We start from the raw sequence: 22,360 nt of genomic DNA on the forward strand, positions 1-22,360 counted from the left end.
TTTTGAACAGCGTTTATTCTTTGAAATTTGTTTTGTTAACTCTCTGTCTGTTTTTAATCAATAATTTAAAATAAAGTTACGAGTTAAAAGCATTATAAGAATGTGGAAAAGCGGTGACATCTCGGAGCGCTGAAAAGGTTATATTACAGGATACCCACCAACTACTAAATACTAACAACTCTACGAACTCCCGAATAGTGACTAGTAACAAATAACTACGCACAGTCCTCTTATGTCTAATGGGGCAACTTTGGCCGCCGGTTGGCTTGCTGATTTATTACAGTCTCTAATTCACATTTTTGTAAACAAATCTACAAACAAAACGGTGGCAAGATTTTTCAATTGGAGTTTGAGATAATCATTTATGTATAAACTCGCGCACACAGTCTACAGGTAAATAATAGATTACAGTGCAAGTTCGCAGTGCAAAAATTAAAACAATAACAACAAACAAAGATGACAATTGAGTTTTTAGAACAACTCTATTAGAATCTGCTCATTTGACCACGTAGAAATGGTTATGTCCCTTTACTGTTATGGTTAGAAATATGATCTAAACGGTAAAAGATAGAGAAAATACCACGCTTTATATTTATATCTTGAAATAAACCACCGAAGCATTGAAATGTACACCTATATAAAATTAATGGTTCCGACTGCAAATTTTTATTAATTATTTTAGTATGAAACAACAAAACTGAGGTGGCAGTAAGTTTATGATATATTTTTCTAATAAAAACTTTAGATTAGCATAAAAAAATAAAATTTTATTCAATACTTGCCGCCATGAGTAGAAGTACAGTAACCAATCCTTATTGAGAATTTCAAGTACGATGCTGTGTCTTTACTTAAGATGACATAAAAACACTCAGCACAGGTTCTCCTAGTGAGGTGTTCACAAAAAACTCCTACTAACCAATCTAGTTAAATATTACTCACTATGTAAGCTTTATGTAAGAGCATACAACGAACCAACTAACTAACCATTACGCCGTTTACTGAACCTTTGGTTTCATATTATTATACATAGGTCTAAATTACATATTAAGTATCCTGCGGCTAACTTCTATATTTGAATATAAAGCTTAGATTTCTGTTTCTAATAACATTTATTTCATATTTCTAACTATGCGAAAAGCGGACATATTGACTCTACGGGTAATAGCTCTTTATTCCCAAAACCCAACAAGTTAACTAAATATTGGTTAAATGGCATATATATACATCAGTGTTTAGCCTTGGGGCAGACGAATTGTACGACATTCACGTCAACAACAACAATATCTGGAGAAATGTGGTTTTGAGAATGTTTTAAGTTATTTTTTAAGCTAAGTAAGCTTTTACTAAAGCGGAAAAACGATTATTTATATATTAAGAGAAAGCAAAAGTATTCTATTTTGTCTAAAGCCAGTTAAATCAGCAGTTCGCTATAGAAAATACATCCCTCCTCCGCAATGTAGACTGAAATGTGATGTCACCGCAAGGAAGCCATAAATACCCGCTAACTTCTCCTGTTCCTCTTGTCCCACTAAAAGAGAAAAGCACTTCGGCTGAACGCTATAATTGTTATTTGTTGGCGTTCAGCGGAATAAACATGATTATATGCCGAGTCTCTCGTACACAGATAAGTAATATATTCAACAACAAGGACGGCAACTATTATATTTTTTTGTAACAGCAAATAAATATTTTCTATTTATTTATTTTTTCAACACGTCGACTCAGGTCATGGGTGATGAATTTTGTTCTCTTTTTAAAATAATTATTACTCAATTGATATTTAGTTGAAGCTATTTACCTTTAGTATGGTGTTTTATAAAATATTTACCCACAATTTAAGGTAAAAATGAATGTAATTGGACAGGTTTCGAGAGAGTTATTGGTATACTTGTGCTTAAAAGGGCGATGATCGCACCGTTGCCAGTTGTATCTTGACTACGAAACACTCTCTCGCCCGCTCTAACGCAATCGAAATATTTTTAAAACTTCACAATTCCTTACAAGAAAATAACATGGAATATATGAGGAATTGCACAAAATCACATTTTTTAAAATTAAGAATGATGAAATAAAAAGAAATTAACACACTGTCCGACATCCAATCGAGTTAAAACTCAACATGTGAAGGGGTTGTCGATGACAGTGCATACGAATTTCTGCGGCAATCGAGAACACACACGCAGACATAATGTTTTTCTCTGAAATTAGATGCCATTACAGCAGTTAATATACGAAATAAATGTCAGTCCTACCCGATCGGCATTTGGTGAGGTTGTTAGCGCAGTTGACTGTAATCCCTGGAAGGAAGGAACAATCCTCAGTTAAGTCAAAAACAAAACAAACAGTTTTAAAGGATATTTTAAAACAGAGGTAAAAAATCTTTGATTTTTGGTGAGACCCCATCTTATCTTGTGTTTTATTTAGACCGACCGAGTTTTAGATGTTATTAACCGGTTGTTTTCGCTGTTTTTTTAGGTGAGACCATCTGTCCCCATCCCATCTTGTGTTTTATTTAGACCCACCGAGTTTTAGATGTTAATAATCGGTTGTTTTCACTGTTTTTTTTTTATGTGAAACCATCATTGACGGCCGGCATAGTCCAGTGGTAACGCAGTGGACTGCCATTCCGAAGGTCACGGGTTCGAACCCGGCGTGCGCAAATAAATTTTATTTGATTAATTTGTGTTATTTCACAATTAATTAATTAAAATAATATATAGTATACTTGCGGCACGTTCCAGAGTGGAAGATACTACCAGTATCGCCCTGGTGTAAGACCACCATTCAGAATTGAAACGTTGCTCCAAATGGCTTTAGCCGTGTTTAGTGACTAGATCTGAATAGCCAGGTACTTCCCCACCTTCCTCTTTCCCTTCCCCACTTACCTTCAGCCTCACAACATCCCCCAATTGGGGATGACATAGTCTCACTGGCTCCAGACGGGAGCAGTTGGGACTCTTGTGAGGTATTCACTATAAAAATAAAAAAAATAAAATCTGTCCCCATCCCATCTTGTGTTTTATTTAGACCCACCGAGTTTTAGATGTTAATAATCGGTTGTTTTCACTGTTTTTTAGACGAGACTATTTATCTGTCCCCATCCCAGCTAGTGTTTTATTTAGACCCACCGAGTTATAGATATTAATAACCGGTTGTTTTCTTTGTTTTTTAGGTGAGACCATCTGTTCTTATCCCATCTTGTGTTTTATTTAGACCCACCGAGTTTTAGATGTTAATAATCGGTTGTTTTCACTGTTTTTTAGACGAGACTATTTATCTGTCCCCATCCCAGCTAGTGTTTTATTTAGACCCACCGAGTTATAGATATTAATAACCGGTTGTTTTCTTTGTTTTTTAGGTGAGACCATCTGTTCTTATCCCATCTTGTGTTTTATTTAGACCCACCGAGTTTTAGATGTTAATAATCGGTTGTTTTCACTGTTTTTTAGACGAGACTATTTATCTGTCCCCATCCCAGCTAGTGTTTTATTTAGACCCACCGAGTTATAGATATTAATAACCGGTTGTTTTCTTTGTTTTTTAGGTGAGACCATCTGTTCTTATCCCATCTTGTGTTTTATTTAGACCCACCGAGTTTTAGATGTTAATAATCGGTTGTTTTCACTGTTTTTTAGACGAGACTATTTATCTGTCCCCATCCCAGCTAGTGTTTTATTTAGACCCACCGAGTTATAGATATTAATAACCGGTTGTTTTCTTTGTTTTTTAGGTGAGACCATCTGTTCTTATCCCATCTTGTGTTTTATTTAGACCCACCGAGTTTTAGATGTTAATAATCGGTTGTTTTCACTGTTTTTTAGACGAGACTATTTATCTGTCCCCATCCCAGCTAGTGTTTTATTTAGACCCACCGAGTTATAGATATTAATAACCGGTTGTTTTCTTTGTTTTTTAGGTGAGACCATCTGTTCTTATCCCATCTTGTGTTTTATTTAGACCCACCGAGTTTTAGATGTTAATAATCGGTTGTTTTCACTGTTTTTTAGACGAGACTATTTATCTGTCCCCATCCCAGCTAGTGTTTTATTTAGACCCACCGAGTTATAGATATTAATAACCGGTTGTTTTCTTTGTTTTTTAGGTGAGACCATCTGTTCTTATCCCATCTTGTGTTTTATTTAGACCCACCGAGTTTTAGATGTTAATAATTGGTTGTTTTCACTGTTTTTTTTTTTAAATATTTTGTGTTGACGAATAAATTTCCTGCACCGATTTAAAACATGCCATTTTTGATTTGCCGTCTAAATAATATCGTGTTCATTTTTGTTCTTGAAAGAATAGATCAGTCTAGTTTCTTAGTTATTTGTTTTTGGTGGGATTTTATTACATAATAGCTAGGTAGCTTACCGTTTTTGTTCTTGAAAGTGTATATATTATACTTGTTTCTTAGTTATTTGTCTTTGGTGGGATTTTATTACATAATAGTTAGGTAGCTTACCGTTTGTTATTCTTGAAAGTGTATATTATACTTGTTTCTTAGTTATTTGTCTTTGGTGGGATTTTATTACATAATAGCTAGGTAGCTTACCGTTTTTGTTCTTGAAAGTGTATATATTATACTTGTTTCTTAGTTATTTGTCTTTGGTGGGATATTATTACATAATAGCTAGGTGGCTTACCGTTTTTGTTCTTGAAAGTGTATATATTATACTTGTTTCTTAGTTATTTGTCTTTGGTGGGATTTTATTACATAATAGTTAGGTAGCTTACCGTTTGTTATTCTTGAAAGTGTATATTATACTTGTTTCCTAGTTATTTGTCTTTGGTGGGATATTATTACATAATAGCTAGGTGGCTTACCGTTTTTGTTCTTGAAAGAATAGATTAATCTAGTTTCTTTTGTTATTTGTCTTTGGTGGGATTTTATCACATAATCTCTAGGTAGCCAGAGTAAAGGAGCTTCCCTGTTTTCACAAAGTGTATCTAATTGTATTCTGTCAAAATCACCCAAACATCACAATACATTATTTGTATTAAAGAACAATAAACAAACGTATTTCGCATGACCTAAATACTTGAAGTCCATTATATACAAATTCGTGTTTTTGTATTGCTGGTAAGCGTTTGCTAAAGGATGGGGTGTTTTCTCAATGGGGGAGTATAGCTGTGGAGGTTTCATGAATAAAACGACGTTTTCGTTTTTGAAAAAAAAACATCTTTTTTTTAATTTATTTATTTACACTTTTTATACGGCCTACGTGGCCGAGGGGTAACTCTCGACTTGCAATCCGAATGTCGCGGGTCCAAATCCAGGCGTGCATAAGTTCTTTTATTTTGGGAATTTATGCACGGAGAAAAATTATATTTGCTAATTTTTAAAATTTTAAGTAAATTAAATAAAATTTAATTATGCAAGGAATTTTTTTTTATGAATTTGTATTATTTCACAATGGATTAATTTTAAACTAATAATAGTATTCTTGCAGCACGTTCCAGAGGTGGAAATTCTCTCAGTAGCGCCTTGTAAGACCACCATTCAGAAATTTATTTATTTTTTATAGTATTCATTACATTTTATGCAAGGAAGCTTTTGACTGACCATTTAAATACACAGGAAGGTTTTCCGTTTTCGGAAAGTAAAATTAACAGGTTTCAAATTATCCTAGAGGAATACAGGATTGAAGAATAGAGAAAATGAGTAAAAGTGAAGATACATAAAATGAAACGTTATTCGAAATGAATTTGGCTTTGTTTGGTGGCCAGATCTGAATAGCTAGGTACTTTCCCACCTTTCATTTCCCCATCTTCTTCCTTACTCCACTACCTTCATCTTCACAACATACCCCAATAGGAGATGCCATAGTCTCACTGGATTCAGACGATTGGGAGCAGCTGGGACTCTTGTTCGGCATTCACAGAAAAAAAGCCCACGGGTTTTTACGTTGAGTACATTTACAATTTAGTACATGAGGTTTATGAACAATTTAAAACAATAATTCGAAACTGTTATTATCAGAAATGATATCTTGGCATAAAGAGAAAATTGTTTAATTATGTTTTGAATATCGAATTCATTGGTACATTCATTTACTAAATTGTGTAGGCGAGAAATTGTTGAGTTTGCAACATAATTTTTGTGTGTGAATAGTGAAATTAAAATAGGTAATTATGCCTAATTTGTTAAGTAGGTACTCTTAAATTGACCAGACTTAAAATAGATGCATAGGTCTCTATAGTTCTCAGCTTTCAGATACAAAGTGTATACATATTATAATAACTGTGAGAACAAAATATGGTAAAGAGAATAGAAATGCATAAATTTGTTTTAGAGCTCTTTATTTTCACACATTGCTGTACTCTTGTCAAAAGTCCCATTTCTTCTCCAGGAGAATATTAAAACTGTTTATTATATATACCCGTAAAAACAAAGTGTTTGTTTCATTTAACAAAAAAGACAATATTACCAAAATTCAATAACATAAAAGAATAAAACATATACACGCAACACAAAAAAAAATATATAAAACACGCAACACGCACAAACACATAAATCATTATAAATTCCGATTTCCATTCTCTTTTAATATTTTTCTTTTAGTGTGATAATTATATTTTAATTTTTAATCTTTATTTTTAGTTTAAATTTATTTTTATTTTAATGTTGTTTTTTTTTTTAATGTATAAATTCTTATATTATAAAATGGGGGCCTCAGCACGGGTAAACAACCCAGTGAGGCCAACATTACTGAATTAGAATATGAAATATTGTAAAATAATGTATCAACAATAAAAAATAAAAAAATAATGTTTTACTTTGGTTTTAATTATGGCTAGCCGTAAAGTATGTTTTTTTGAGAATACGGAATATACCTAAGTATGGTCGTAAGTATTTTTTTATAGATCAATACCTATATATCCTTCAACGATATTCGAGTGTCATCATTTCGGTGCTTAATGCTATTTACCGAATTCCATAAAACAAGTGTCTTTTTGCATATAAACTGTTCATTTACCTGAAATTTCGATTCAGTAAAAAAGCTATCCATTCTATTTCTCGCATCCCTGTTTTTATTAGAGTTATTTATCCGAATAAAGAAGGTAGTCATCTATCTCCCTCTGATTGACGGAAGGAAATGGGATATGTTGCCGCGGAGTCTCGCTTCCGCTTCCCGTACCCAGTATGTTAATGGCGCACTTCCGGCCCGCTTCCGTATCCGGCGGATTTTTGTTCTTGTGACGGATGTGGATAGAAAAGTAGTCGGAGGTTGTCTGTTGTCGGCTGTCACTGAGATTGCAAATTAATTATATTGTCATTTTTTGGCCGGTTTTGTAATGTTAAACGATATTGGAAGATAAAATAGGGGCATGCTTATTGCTTAGCTTATATCAAAGAAGTGACAAATGAACTGCCATTAATAATTAGAGTCCTGACGTGTGCGGCTAAGGAGGTTAAACAATCAGTTTCCTCACACAGCCGTCGGGAAAGGGTGGGTCCCCCTCCAATGCCATTAATAATGTTTTTACAGTTTGTATCGACGTTGCTTACTAACACATAATGTTACGGAATTTGTGCTTTTAGTATCTGTTTTTTTATACCTATTCACTTTCAAACATTTCCAATTTACTAAATCTAGCAATCACGATTCAAGATTATTGTTAGAAAAATTATGATTTTTCATTAAGAATTATAGCTATCTTATAAAATGTGTGGGTACCTAATTAGTTTTTTGGACTTCAATAATCCATCAGCCATCTAGTTACACTAAAGTACACTATCGTTCGTCCATACTGTCACTCTACCATACTGCCATACTGTCATACTGCCATACTGCAATACTGCCATTCTGTCACTCTGCCATACTGTCATATAATACTGCCATACTGCTATATTTCCATACTGCTAGCCCAGTCATACTTGCAGCAGAAAGCCTGCCTATTCATAAAGTGTAGATGCTCGCTACTGAGAGCTGTAAGTAGAGCTGTCTGCTTGCAGATATCGACTTATCCCAGTGGCGTGCCTAGAAACTTAAAACCTACCAACGAAATTTTAGATGTTTGCTCAATGAAAATCATCGGTTTCGTCAAATCTATATATTATCAAATGTCTTTGCTAGAAATCTTCCGGAACTACGCTTCAGTTACGATCTGCTATGCAGTGTAATACCGCAAGGCAGGACAGACGTATCATTGGCTCAGCACAGCATGACCTACACAGGATATACGGTGCTGCTAAATAACATGTATCTGGATATCTTCAACATAAACCTCGAAGGTTACAAATAATGAACGTTATTTCATGTCATAATACTTTCACGTTTTATAAGATAATTTTATAAAATTAGTAAATAATTTTGTCCGCATAAAATTCTTTGTTTCTTCTTGAAAAAAAATGATTTTGAGCACGAGCAATCTGAGCATTTGTGTTGTTCTGAAGAAAAGGCATTCTGTGGTGTTCAAATGCGATTTATTAAATCAGTATGATGACGTTTCTTTTTTCAAAATTCCTGTTCATCAAATCAATGAAATCATTGAAAGTGAATGCGACGGCACGTCCGTGGCGAATGTAGCGAAGCCTACAATATTGAAGTGCTCCTCTCAAAGCCAAGGAAACTAACAAATAGAAATGCTGTCAGGTCATTTGAAATTGCAATTTTTCAGAAAACACGCGCTTACCTACGACTTCAAGGATCTGGGAATTTGTTCAAGTTGCAATGTTGTATTTTATTTTTCTCAACTTCTCTTTCAGTTGGCTTTACGTGTAAATAAAATATTCTAGGTTGTGAAGATTTGCAGATGATGGTAGAGATGGTTCAACAACATTTCATGCAAGTGCTATTACTCTGTACAATTATTTCGATGTTTTGTTCGCGGCGAAGGTTTTTTTAAATATAAAACGTTGATTTCATTTTGCCATGAAAGTATGGATGTTGTCGCAATATTGGCTGTGAACTTTTTTGTATTTTTAATACATAAGGTGGAATTTAATCTACATATAAGTGACACAACTACGTTATAACGTAGTGAAGAGTGAATGTTGGGAAGGAATCTCACTTACCTTTTAACACTGCAGGTTTTCGGTGAGAATCGATTTACTGGCACTGATGGATCACTGGGTTGATCAGTGCACAAGTTTCCGTAATAGACCGGTATAATTGTAGCGAAGACGTATCAATTATTTTCCTACTTTATGTTATTTCCGAATTGTTATTTATTACTTTGTATAATTGTGTCAACTGTTTCGGAGTTCAAGGCCATTTTAAAACTGCGGTTAAGCCACGTTAAGACGACTTATTTATATGTTTTTGTTTCAATTTCAATTTTTAGCATTTATTGAGAAAGTGTTTCTAACAAAAAATTTCTATTCTGTGGGTATTTTGAAATCTGTTATCCCCACACTAAACGGTAACGTTTTCTTAATGGTTTAATAATGACGTGACTCATATTAAATTTAAATGTGATAAATAATTCCTAATTGTTTTAAAATTATTAAATTTGATTTACATAATTTTTCAGTTTGAAATAGGCTCTGTGAAGGTCAAAGTGACGTTCACACTACTATAGAACGGATATTACTATTTCAGTCCAATAAAAGACACCGTGCTTGTTGCGAAGAAAGTGTTTTATTTCAATGAAATCATCACGAGAGTATGTCATCTTATTATTCCACATTGTTACAATGTACCTATAGTTACTATCTTGGTATTCCAGTTACAATGTATGTTATTCCAAATTATTATAAGCAATAGTTAGTCGCTTGAAATATCCATACAGGTGCTCTGGACCACTGAGCTACGTCAGCTTATTTTCAATACGCCAAATAATTCAATACATACTAGTACTTCAATCAACAATTACTGCTTATTAAATTTGTTCACCTGTAAGCAACCAAGTATTTTTTTTGCATTTACATTGCATTACATTTAGATGGATATTTAAAGCGACTAATTATTGCTTAAAATATTTTTTATCTTTTTTGCTATGCATAATAAACCTTGTCTTATATACATTAGTTTATCGTTAAAAAAATATAAACACAGATTGAAAAGACAGTTTGAAAATGGCCTTGAAAGGATTATTTTAGTTCTCTCGACTATCACACTCAGCTCTTGCCCGTATCAATTTATTTTTATTTTTTTTATAGTGAATACCTCATAAGAGTCCCAACTGCTCCCGTCTGGAGCCAGTGAGACTATGGCATCCCCAATTGGGGGATGTTGTGAGGCTGAAGGTAAGTGGGGAAGGGAAAGAGGAAGGTAGGGAAGTACCTGGCTATTCAGATCTAGTCACTAAACACGGCTAAAGCCATTTGGAGCAACGTTTCAATTCTGAATGGTGGTCTTACACCAGGGCGATACTGGTAGTATCTTCCACTCTGGAACGTGCCGCAAATATACTATATATTATTTTAATTAATTAATATGGTAACTTGTTACAATATATTATGCTTTATTGTTGTTCCAGTTAGTTTTTTCAAATATTAAGTTGTTATTCCAGTTTGTTACCGTGTATGTTTTCTTATTTTGCCACTTTGTAACCATGTATGTTATCTTGTTACAGTGAAGCCGACCTCGATTCGAGTCCTGGACGCCGCAGGATCTCTGGTGGCCAACGCCTCCACGCTGGGGCCCCTCACGGAGGGCAGCCAGGTGCGCATGGAGTGCGTGGTCAACGGGGGGCGGCCCTCCCCCAGGGTCACATGGAGCATGCGGGATAAAGAGATGCAAGGTGAGTGCTTAGTTATATTTATTTTATTTTGCTAGTTTTACGCCCAGCCGGGCTTTTACATGGATTTTAAGAAGAGAATATATCTAATGTGTTATTGAAAATCATACACCAAGTTTTTAAAGCATGAAATAACGTTAATCCGATAAACTGAATATGAAATAATATTAATAAAACATGTAACAGTAACATAAAATAATATATGAACAAGAATACAACAATACTATGCATAAGACAAATCATAAACACTACATTACCAACGCTACTACGATTTGTAGGATTCAACAAAGTGCTGGTATACTCGTAGACTACTCTTAATTCTAGAAATGGGGTCATTAAATATATCAACAGTACCCCCAAACTTGTTGCTCAGATCATGAATCCTATTGGTAAGTGAGTATGTCTGATGGTAGGTTGTGTATGTATTGCAGAAGAAAATTATATTTTGTCTTGTGTGTCTAGTACATGGAATTTAATATGGGCAACGATGACAGGGCTGCCAATAAAGTTTGTTAATGAATCTGTGTAATACAAACAGGTGTGACTTACTTTTTCTGTCAGAAAAGTCCCGTCCTTTTTATGTCAGTTTAATGAATCAATTTCATCTAATAATGTATGATGAACTAGAAGTACTATTGTGTAATGCTCAATGGCATTTTAATTAATCAATTTCATCTAATAACGTATCATGAACTAGTAGTACTATTATGTAATGCTCAATTGCAGTTTAATAAATCAATTGCATCTAATAACGTATCATAAACTATTATGAAATGCTCAATTGCAGTTTAATAAATCAATTGCATCTAATAACGTATCATGAACTAGTAGTACTATTATGAAATGCTCAATTGCAGTTTAATAAATCAATTGCATCTAATAAGGTATCATGAACTAGTAGTACTATTATGAAATGCTCAATTGCAGTTTAATAAATCAATTGCATCTAATAACGTATCATGAACTAGTAGTACTATTATAAAATGCTCAATTGCAGTTTAATAAATCAATTGCATCTAATAACGTATCATGAACTAGTAGTACTATTATAAAATGCTCAATTGCAGTTTAATAAATCAATTGCATCTAATAACGTATCATGAACTAGTAGTACATACTATTGTGTAGTGCATCTAGCTTTAAGAATCACGGGATTGTCTGAAATCTTTTCAAATCAGATCAAATTTTGAAAATGTTTTATTGTAATAGGTATGTATCTACTTTATCGTTTGACTGAATTATTCACACAATCAGTTCCAATTTTGAAAACGACACTTGCAATCATAATTAAGATTTCTCGTAGGATTAACGTATAAAAAACTGATATTAATTCGTTTGATTTTTTTAGTTACATTTTTATTGCATATTCTACATAAACAACAGTTTTTGCAATGTACAATTTTCTGTAAATAATATTTTAATATTTTTTTCTCGTAAGCTGTTGTGCTTAATAATGGAGTGCTCGTTAATAATAATAATTTTAAAAAAAATGTATATTGAAAACAATTATATAAAGGAAAAAATATACATAAAAAGTTTCAACTAATGAAAGACAATTAAAGAAACAATAATTTTATAAAATAACGAAAGTATTAAGTAAAATAGTGTTTTTAAAGATACGGTCATTTGCATAATCAAAAAATATAATAAGTAGATTCTCCTATCAACTAACGGATCACAATCTTTAGAATACAGGTGTCGGGTCGGAATGCTGTCCATGTTCGACCGGTATTTCAATGCAAGATGCCCCGAGGAACTAGCCTCTTTGATCCCTTTGACACTGGTGCACAGTCGGGAAACACAACAAATGCGCTCCCACCACAATTGATATTTGCAAACGAGAACGGGTCGTTTCTAATAATTGTTTTTCAATGATTTGCCAGCCTCTTTCCTACCTCCTACAACATGAGTTTCTTCTTGTTTCTTCCTAAAATTATTTTCTTCAAGGCCTCCTGCATAGTTTTAATATAAATGTTGTAGTGTTTATCACCATAATAAAATAGAATGTCGTAATGGTAGGAGCGTGTTGTAATATACTTGTCCCAGCGAGATGTCTTACGTGAGCGAGATGTCATCCATCTAGTATCTTTTGTCTATTTCGTTTTCATACAAGACACGTGAGGAGTGAGAGGTGGATCGTCGAGCTTTCGCTGGGGCTAATATGCCAATATTCTGCCGGTAGTAAAATAAAAGTGCCTACCTAAATATCAAGGTCAAAACACTTTAGAACGTAATCTTATTCACGAAGCTTATCTTCTTGTTAAAAAATATAACAGTCGAAAAGGGGAGCTTATAGTAAGCTTATAACGTAAGTAACTTCTCTACAAAAACTTACTTAGAGTTGGGTTCATTTGAATAAGTCTTTTTACCTGAAAATGTTAGCGTAACGACGTCAATCTTTATAGAGGGACCGTGTCGCAAAATTGTCCAATGGTCGGAGAGGGAGTCATACGATTAAACCTATGAATATGAATCAACAGGTTGGCTCCTTGATAAACGAATAGACTTGAATTTGTTGTAAGTTTATGGCTTGCTTCAATTATTGGGATGTGTTTTTGTTTTGTGAATGTACCGCAACATAGTTTAAACTATTCCGGACTGATTGGTACAAGTGAGACTATTTAGTAAGTGGAACCATTTATTGGATAACCAACATCTCTGCCATAGGTCACCCCAAGTGGTCACCACTAGCAACGTTTGGTGATTTAACAGGGGTTCCCGGGTACCTACCAGGTACACCAACTGCGAGAGGTGCCAAATTGGCTGGACCAGCTCATTTGAGGATACTATATTCCTATGTCTGTCACTTCTGGACATACTGATCCCTTTATTCCTAATCAAACCTCAAACCTCATACAAGGTAAAAAACCTCTTCAGAACTTTCTCTCCTTCCTTTTTAAAAAAGACCCTCTACACAAACATCCTAGAAATTATTTTCCTCTGTGTGGGATTAATGTAAAAAAAATGTGTGCTGGTGAAGGGGATGGGGAAGGAAGAAGATGTGGAAGATGAAGATTGAGAAGTATATCAAAATTTAAATATGATCACCAAACACGGCTTTCAAGCAACGCGCAACGTTTCAATTTAGAATGGTGGTCTTTAACCAGTGCGATATTGAGAGTATATATGTAGCGTCGAGAAAAATCTACATTAAATAATTAATAATAAACCGCTCGACCTACTTAGTACCTACTCCCGAATTATGTACCTGCAGTCCAAACCGCAACGTAAACAAAGTAACTTACGTACTACAAGACCTACTTGTCTACCAGGTGACAATACGTCACGGGCCGTCTTACACATACGAGAACTCGCCAGAAGGAACGAGTCTACGGCCTAGGCATAATTGCCGCGCTATCGAAGGTTCCTGAAACATACAGTCTGTGCGAGTGCCTAGGATTTAGTTGCCATCCACCTACCTACTGCCGCCGTCGGCCGTGTAGTATAAATATGCCCGACGCGGCGAGTCAGTCAGTCAGTCTGTTATCTCTCAGCCGTCAGTTAACGAGGTTCAACGAGTGAGCACCCACGCTCCTCTTACTAGCGCGAAGGACAACATTTACCCGGCTTCGCCCGTATCATCATGGACTCTATCGGGACATCATCTTAGCGCCTTGTCCAGATCGCCGTTCCTGGCAAGCGCTGCTCGGATTACAAGCGCCCTGGTTCCAGTGTCTCTGACCAGCGCTTCTTCTACGCTACCATGACCACCACGAGGACACGCTGCATCCTCACTGGTCACGCCGTTCCCGTTCAACCGCCTACAAGGTCCGCCGCACCTTCGGCCGTCTCGTCAGCACTGAAGACCTACGTTCTTCGCCAGTGCCTGACCTCCATCGAGTCCCGGTCACCAGCGCCCGGCGTTGACTCACTGACCCGCGCTTGACCTGCCATCATCAGCCAGCATCCGGTGTATTCTTCTGTCCTACATCATCTCCTCGTCACGGCAACTGACTCACCAATAAACACATGTGACCTTCACAACTTTCTTTCATTTCGTGCCTCTCCACTGATCCCCTAAGTGGTGACCCCGACGTGATCTGAACAGCCCGACGTGATCTGAACAGCCCGACGTGATCTGCAGCCTGACGTATTTCTGCAGCCCGACGTGATTGTGTTACCCCGACTCACCGGTAACCCCGTCTTAAAATGGGTGATCAGTTAAGGCACCACGGAGCAGCATGCACCAGACCATCTCCGCATAAGCGCGGATAATAGTGCCACCTGTGTTGTGAACATGTGTTTTGCAAAATTTTTTTTTGAAGTGTCACAATTTAAAAGACGTTCGTCTCCGAGCTATTTCTTCTATCGCAGCCCTCAGCAAGCTGCTGGGAAGGGGGTGTTTGTAGCGTCGAGAAAAATCTACATTAAATAATTAATAATAAACCGCTCGACCTACTTAGTACCTACTCCCGAATTATGTACCTGCAGTCCAAACCGCAACGTAAACAAAGTAACCTACGTACTACAAGACCTACTTGTCTACCAGGTGACAATACGTCACGGGCCGTCTTACACATACGAGAACTCGCCAGAAGGAACGAGTCTACGGCTTAGGCATAATTGCCGCGCTATCGAAGGTTCCTGAAACATACAGTCTGTGCGAGTGCCTAGGATTTAGTTGCCATCCACCTACCTACTGCCGCCGTCGGCCGTGTAGTATAAATATGCCCGACGCAGCGAGTCAGTCAGTCATTCATCAACCTGCCGCCAACGATGTACTAATCTCACGAGTGACGGTGCGCCCCCGCGCCCCCCGCAAAGGACAATATATACCCGGCTTCGCCCGTACTACCATGGACTCTATCGGGACATCATCTTAGCGCCTTGTCCAGATCGCCGTTCCTGGCAAGCGCTGCTCGGATTACAAGCGCCCTGGTTCCAGTGTCTCTGACCAGCGCTTCTTCCACGCTACCATGACCACCACGAGGACACGCAGCATCCTCACTGGTCACGCCGTTCCCGTTCAACCGCCTACAAGGTCCGCTGCACCTTCGGCCGTCTCGTCAGCACTGGAGTGCCTGAAGACCTACGCTCTTCGCCAGTGCCTGACCTCCATCGAGTCCCAGTCACCAGCGCCCGGCGTCGACTCACTGACCCGCGCTTGACCTGCTATCACAGCCAGCATCCGGTGTATTCTTCTGTCCAGCGTCAACTCTCGTTACGGCTACACTGACTCATCAATAAACACATGTGACCTTCACCACACCTTCTTTCATTTCGTGCCTCTCTCCTGATCCCCAAATATATTTTTACAGAAATGAATTGTGAAATAATATTACAACATGTTGACACCGCGATTCAAACCTGTGACCTCTGTATTCGTATTCGAGGAACTTGACCGCTGGACCACGGTGTTCATTAAACCGTACAGTGATATTTGGGTGGCGAAATAGTAGTCAGTAGATTTAATTATTTCAGTGTAATATCTCGAAAGACAGTGGTTTCGCTAACGCCGTCTCTCGCATGCAAGATTTTAGTTGCATGTTCTTCGCAGTAATTAAAAAAAGCATGCAAGGAAACGTATGTACAAATGTATGAAAGAGAGAATCCGTGTGTTAATGAGACAGGTGGTAGTGGGTACGATGTAAAAGCTTATGACTGTTGTGTTTTATTATACTCTTCAAGAAGGTTCTTGAATTTTAACATATTCCGGTAGAATAAATTCAAACCAGTGAACTCTACCCACACGAGCATTATTGCACTTTTCAGGCTTCTGACCCAAATGTGTCGACCATACAGTAAGATAAAGTGTGCTGAAGTAGACATTTTCGTCGATTATTTATACGGATTCCGAAAATATGTTATGCTGTTACTAAAAAATATGTTGCGCTAATTATATTATGTATTACTTGTCTTTTTATTTGTGTTTTTTTTTGTATCTAGCCTAGAAGGATGTCCTGTCACATTATTTTAGGCAGACTTTGCAGATCTTCATTAATACTGCCAAGATGGATGGTTATGTATACTTTAATTGCACTACTCCCCAACTCAAACACGAGAAATGTTTTTCTCTATTGAATTGGGTGGTTACGTTAACATTTTATTGTAATTAGTTTTTAGAACCATATGTTTTTGATGATGGACGCTGCAACGCTGTCCGAAACGTCGGCTAAAGAAGGAATTAGCGCAACACGGCATAACACCCCAAAAACAAACAACAAAAATAATTTTACCTGCTCTAATACCAAAATTGAAGGATTTCGGTACATCAAAATTGACATATTTATTAGAAGCACGATAACGTATTTATATTATAAATGGAACACAATGTCTTTCTCGGCGCCTGTCCATTCGTCAATATACAACCATGGTTATTTGGTTGATTAATTAGTATTCGTAATTATAGGTAATTGGCCGTTCCCGCTTCCCGATATCAATGGTTTCCCGAAATTCGGTATAATCTTCCCTCTCCCATAGTCTGGTGGAGTTAGCCTTAAGCCGCATAGAGATTATTGGGAGAAGAGGATGGAGTGGCACAGAAACGATAGGAATTCTGGGAATAGGTGGGAATCGGAAAGGACAACAAAGGAATGGCAAATCAAACATATTCATGATTTTCAACATACATTATAGTGACGGGATGAAACGGTTTATTACAGGATGTCATTTAATAAATTTTACTGTTCTTTACTGGATTATTCGATGAAACAATTTACTAAAAATTGTGTTTATTTATTGAAAGTATTCTATATAAATACATCTACCACATTAGAATACAAAATCAGGACGATGCGGCAAATGGTGGTCTTTTTAATTAATTGGCAATCATGATTTATTAAGACAATTTTTAAAAAATTATCCTTTTTTTGTTTTCAGCCTATCAGGAGATGATTTTTCTTAAACTATGGCATATGTACGGTTTTTGTTGTTTTTAAATCATCATTGTATTTTTATCAAGATTGTTTTGTAATGAGTTTGAAAAATGAAAGGTCAGTGAATTCAGAATTTATTATGAGTTTGTCGTAGTGTTTTCCCATCTTGATTGCTGTATCTTCTTTCACGACTGAATTTTCAATAGTTTCAATAGAAGTATGGTATTTTTTAGGCCTCAGGCATATTAACCATTATATTTCTTCAAGACGCTGTCAGAAACTCGGAGAATTCTTCTGTATTTCCATTTTCCACAATTAAATTCAAATAAACGGAACATTTTTGAACGCATCACATAAAAACTGTTTTTGAAAGAAATTTTCTTTCATATTTAATTGTTAAAAATAAACACATAATTTTTGAAATATTAAAATTTTTAATGCAAACATACAAAAGTTTTAAAATGGCTCGTCGTTTTTTTTTGTCTAAACTGTCTACTTTTTGTCTACTGTCACGGAAAACGTAAAAAATACACATTTTGCCAAGCAAGGGTTTTATAAACATTACAGCGCCCTTGAGTTGATTTTTAAGTTATCCAATTATTATAATTATTATTGTGATACCTTTTTTTAAATTTCAAATAAAAATAAGTAGTAAAACAACACAAAGTTTCATAAATTTGTCTGAAATTACGGTCGGAACCTTTCGTTTCATATAGGTGTTCATTTTAATTAGTCTGTGATTACGTTCTAGATTTGAATATAAAGCGTGGTGTTTTTTTTCTTTCTGATACCGTTTAGATCATATTTCTCATTAAGATAGTAAGGGAGACACAACGATTTCAATGATCCCATATGAGCTGTTACCAAAAAAGAACGATTTGACTCTACGGGTAATAAATATTTGTTCGCAAAACCGAACCAATTAGCCTTAGGTGTTAAATACATAGTAAATAAATCAATAAAACCATTCTTACTATACCTAATGCGAGCTTCTACTATATCCCGAGCAGTTCCAAAGATTTGAAAACTTTGATGATAATTTTTTTTTTTTATATTTTTCACAAGCAGAACATTTTGACTACACTTATTAGACAAAGTGTTTATTGGGTACCGTTCAAATATCAAAATTAAAAACAAATTACGTTCACCGTCGATTTAATGGTCATCAAATGTGATGGCGTTGGAAATACCTCGACCCAAGGAACAGCCAATCTTTTATAAAATGTGATTTTGGCAGTAGGTACTTCACCCCTCTGAAATAGGGTTGCCCCAAGAAATCCAGGTAATTCAAACAACGGAAACTTGTGTAGCCAGTCCCTGGAGCATTGCAGAAGAAACAAAGGAAAGGGAACGAAGAGGAAAAAGCGGAAGAATGAGAATTGAGAGGAGAGAGTAAGAGGAAGGGCAGCTGCGATTGTTATCCCACGATTGATCCGAGTCCAGATTCATTTATTCTAAGGGCATCAAATAAATCTCAGAAGGTTTATCTCTGAGATGGAAGGGTTAAATCCTTTGCGAAGAGCGGTACATTATTCATATTGATCTTTGAATGGAACGCATTTATTCTCTGCATTTTTAAAATACGCCTCTTGAACGTAAATCTTATTTTTCTACTCCTCCATTGGTGTTAAATACAATCTTTTTTTATTCAAATTGGGTCTTTGAATTGAACGCGATATTTGTTCTTTGCATTTTTAAAGATTGAAACCCATCTATCTATTCTACTATCGGATAAATATTGACTTTTTGAATATGTAAACAGTGTTGACGGCAAACCAAAGAATTTTATTGAGAAATTACGATATCTTAAATTTAAAATATCGAAGGGATAAACCGATAATATCTAACTATCAGACCGTTTCTCAATTGGGTGGGCAGAGAGGACAGACCGCCAAACAACGCGGTCTTGGTACACACGCTTGGCGCATTCACACACCTACATCATCTCGTCCATACCCGTTTATTATTCATACTCCTGATATGAGCCGACTCAAGTATTTAGTTGACAACAATTTTTACACTATAAACTTTCACGTCAAATCTTTTTCTTAGCATAACCTCTACATGCCCAAAACAACTGAGCATTCCTTTCTTAATCTTACTCATTACGATTACATCATTGCATTCTTTGCGGGTCACCACATTTCTCACACGATCATACTTGATTTTATTCAAACACGCCTAAGGGATCTCATTTTTGCAGCATTCATTTTACATTGATTTTTTGATGGGATCTACTTATACAATTCTATTAATGAAAACCAATATTGGCTTGAACTTTTTCTTCCAACTCGTAGTTAGATAAGCAAAGCAATTTATTTGTTAAATATGTTTTCTTTAATTATTGAAGACAATATTGGCGATTTCTAAACGAAAATCTGAAACAGAAAATTCGGAAAAGGATACGGTCACATCTAGTACTACTCGAAGACAGGACCTTGCCTTGCCGGGGCACTGCTCTACCGCTTAGCTAAGGGGACCCTATCTCCTTCGGTCATATTTAACTGTACCATTCTTTAAATAAGAACTACCAACATTGTCTTCATTTTTCTAACTGCATATTTTTATTTTTATATATGATCGCAAGATTCAACCCGAGCATAATGAACAATGACTTCATATTAATTTGAAAAAAGAATCTTTGTGGACCATTGTCGAAGTTAGCCATCGTATGTAAGGCTTGCTTGAGTAATAAAGTGAACGTTAAAACAGGATTTCACTAGGCTAAGTTAGCCATCGAGTCAAAGTAAGGCTTGCTTGAATAATAAAGTGAACGTTAAAACAGGACTTCACTAGGCTAAGTTAGCCAATAGCTATCGAGTCAAAGTAAGGCTTGCTTGAATAATAAAGTGAACGTTAAAACAGGACTTCACTAGGCTAAGTTAGCCAATAGCCATCGAGTCAAAGTAAGGCTTGCTTGAATAATAAAGTGAACGTCAAAACAGGACTTCACTAGGCTAAGTTAGCCAATAGCCATCGAGTCAAAGTAAGGCTTGCTTGAATAATAAAGTGAACGTTAAAACAGGACTTCACTAGGCTAAGTTAGCCAATAGCCATCGAGTCAAAGTAAGGCTTGCTTGAATAATAAAGTGAACGTCAAAACAGGACTTCACTAGGCTAAGTTAGCCAATAGCCATCGAGTCAAAGTAAGGCTTGCTTGAATAATAAAGTGAACGTTAAAACAGGACTTCACTAGGCTAAGTTAGCCAATAGCCATCGAGTCAAAGTAAGGCTTGCTTGAGTAATAAAGTGAACGTTAAAACAGGACTTCACTAGGCTAAGTTAGCCATCGAGTCAAAGTAAAGCTTGCTTGAATAATAAAGTGAACGTTAAAACAGGACTTCACTAGGCTAAGTTAGCCAATAGCCATCGAGTCAAAGTAAGGCTTGCTTGAGTAATAAAGTGAACGATAAAACAGGACTTCACTAGGCTAAGTTAGCCATCGAGTCAAAGTAAAGCTTGCTTGAATAATAAAGTGAACGTTAAAACAGGACTTCACTAGGCTAAGTTAGCCAATAGCCATCGAGTCAAAGTAAGGCTTGCTTGAGTAATAAAGTGAACGTTAAAACAGGACTTCACTAGGCTAAGTTAGCCATCGAGTCAAAGTAAAGCTTGCTTGAATAATAAAGTGAACGTTAAAACAGGACTTCACTAGGCTAAGTTATTCAATAAAAATTATAAAAGGTTTACCTGAATTATATTTTAATAGTGTTCTCATCACAGCTAGTCCTAGCGAGCGAGTCAGGCATAGTTCATTACCCATAGTATAAATAAAATCACTTTACTAAACACATTTTACATTATTTCTTTTCATATACTGCGCCAAACCAACATTTTTTTTTTTTTTTTTTTTTTTTTATTTCATTTAAACGCCCATAGGGCTTTTACATATAATAATGTACATCTTTAATTTTTTTAGTTATACATTTTATATAAAAAAAAATACATATAGATTACATATAAAAATGTCAGATTTAGCAAAATATAGGTTACATAAAATATAAGAGTTTAAAAAATTAGGTATGATAGAGTGCAAATAAGTGCGACAAAAATAATATAAAATTTGCCAAAATCCTCCAAATCAACGATAATGTTAATAAGAAGGTATAAAATTAGTTGATAACAATAGTTTACAAAGTATGTAAAAATAGTTCGCACATACTCCGTTTAAAGTTGGCCAAGTTCAAATTATTGTCAAATACATTTATATTATTTAAGTATTTGTTACCAAGACTGTGTAGACGTTGTATTGGAGAGTGAAAACTATAGTTGGAATGAGATGTATGTATGTAAAATGTTGATATTTGCCTAGTTGTTCGTGTAGGTATGTGTAGATTTATTAAATGCAGGAGTTCACAACAATCGAATTTAGAGTTCAATAATTTTAATAAAAAGGTTAGGTCGTTTATTTTTCTTCTGTTTTCTAATGTCGGAATATTTAAATGATTCAATAATGACTGGTGCTCGGGCCAGTTATTGTTGCATAGTATTTGGTTCGAGTTGTTTCCCGCCCGCGTTCCGCGCGTTTACCTACATCAAGTCAGTTGTTTAAGTAACCGCGCCGCAAGTGCAACCGCTTTCCGCATAACCTATCTTGAGTTATTAAAACCACCGCGCCGCGCTGTTATACCGCAAATGTTATACCGCAAATATCGCCGTGAAATAGTGCATAAAAATAGCAATCTATAACGCATTGAACCATTTCGCAAAATCCAATATCACTATTCCCTTTCCTTGACCTCCTCCAATACTAACAATTACCCCCACCGGTGATTAAAGCAGAGCAAAGTGGAAGGTGCCGACAGCTTGGAGATATTGGTAAGTCGATCAAACAATATCACAAAATACCGCAAATTACAGTC

At 35.8% G+C, this 22,360-nt stretch overlaps 1 protein-coding gene across 1 annotated transcript in view; it reads left to right on the top strand.

Moving 5' to 3' along the window:
- LOC149409741 (hemicentin-1-like) overlaps window positions 1–22,360 on the top strand; it is a 491,855-nt gene that overhangs the window by 324,265 nt on the left and 145,230 nt on the right. Inside the window, exon 5 of the mRNA XM_089649480.1 lies at window positions 10,519–10,686. Coding sequence (XP_089505606.1) covers window positions 10,519–10,686 — 168 coding nt within the window. The remainder of the gene's footprint in view (window positions 1–10,518; window positions 10,687–22,360) is intronic.

This window comes from Hesperophylax consimilis, chromosome 30 (assembly GCF_061612785.1).
Source record: "Hesperophylax consimilis isolate HC1 chromosome 30, BYU_Hcon_1.0, whole genome shotgun sequence".
NCBI classification, from domain to species: domain Eukaryota; kingdom Metazoa; phylum Arthropoda; class Insecta; order Trichoptera; family Limnephilidae; genus Hesperophylax; species Hesperophylax consimilis.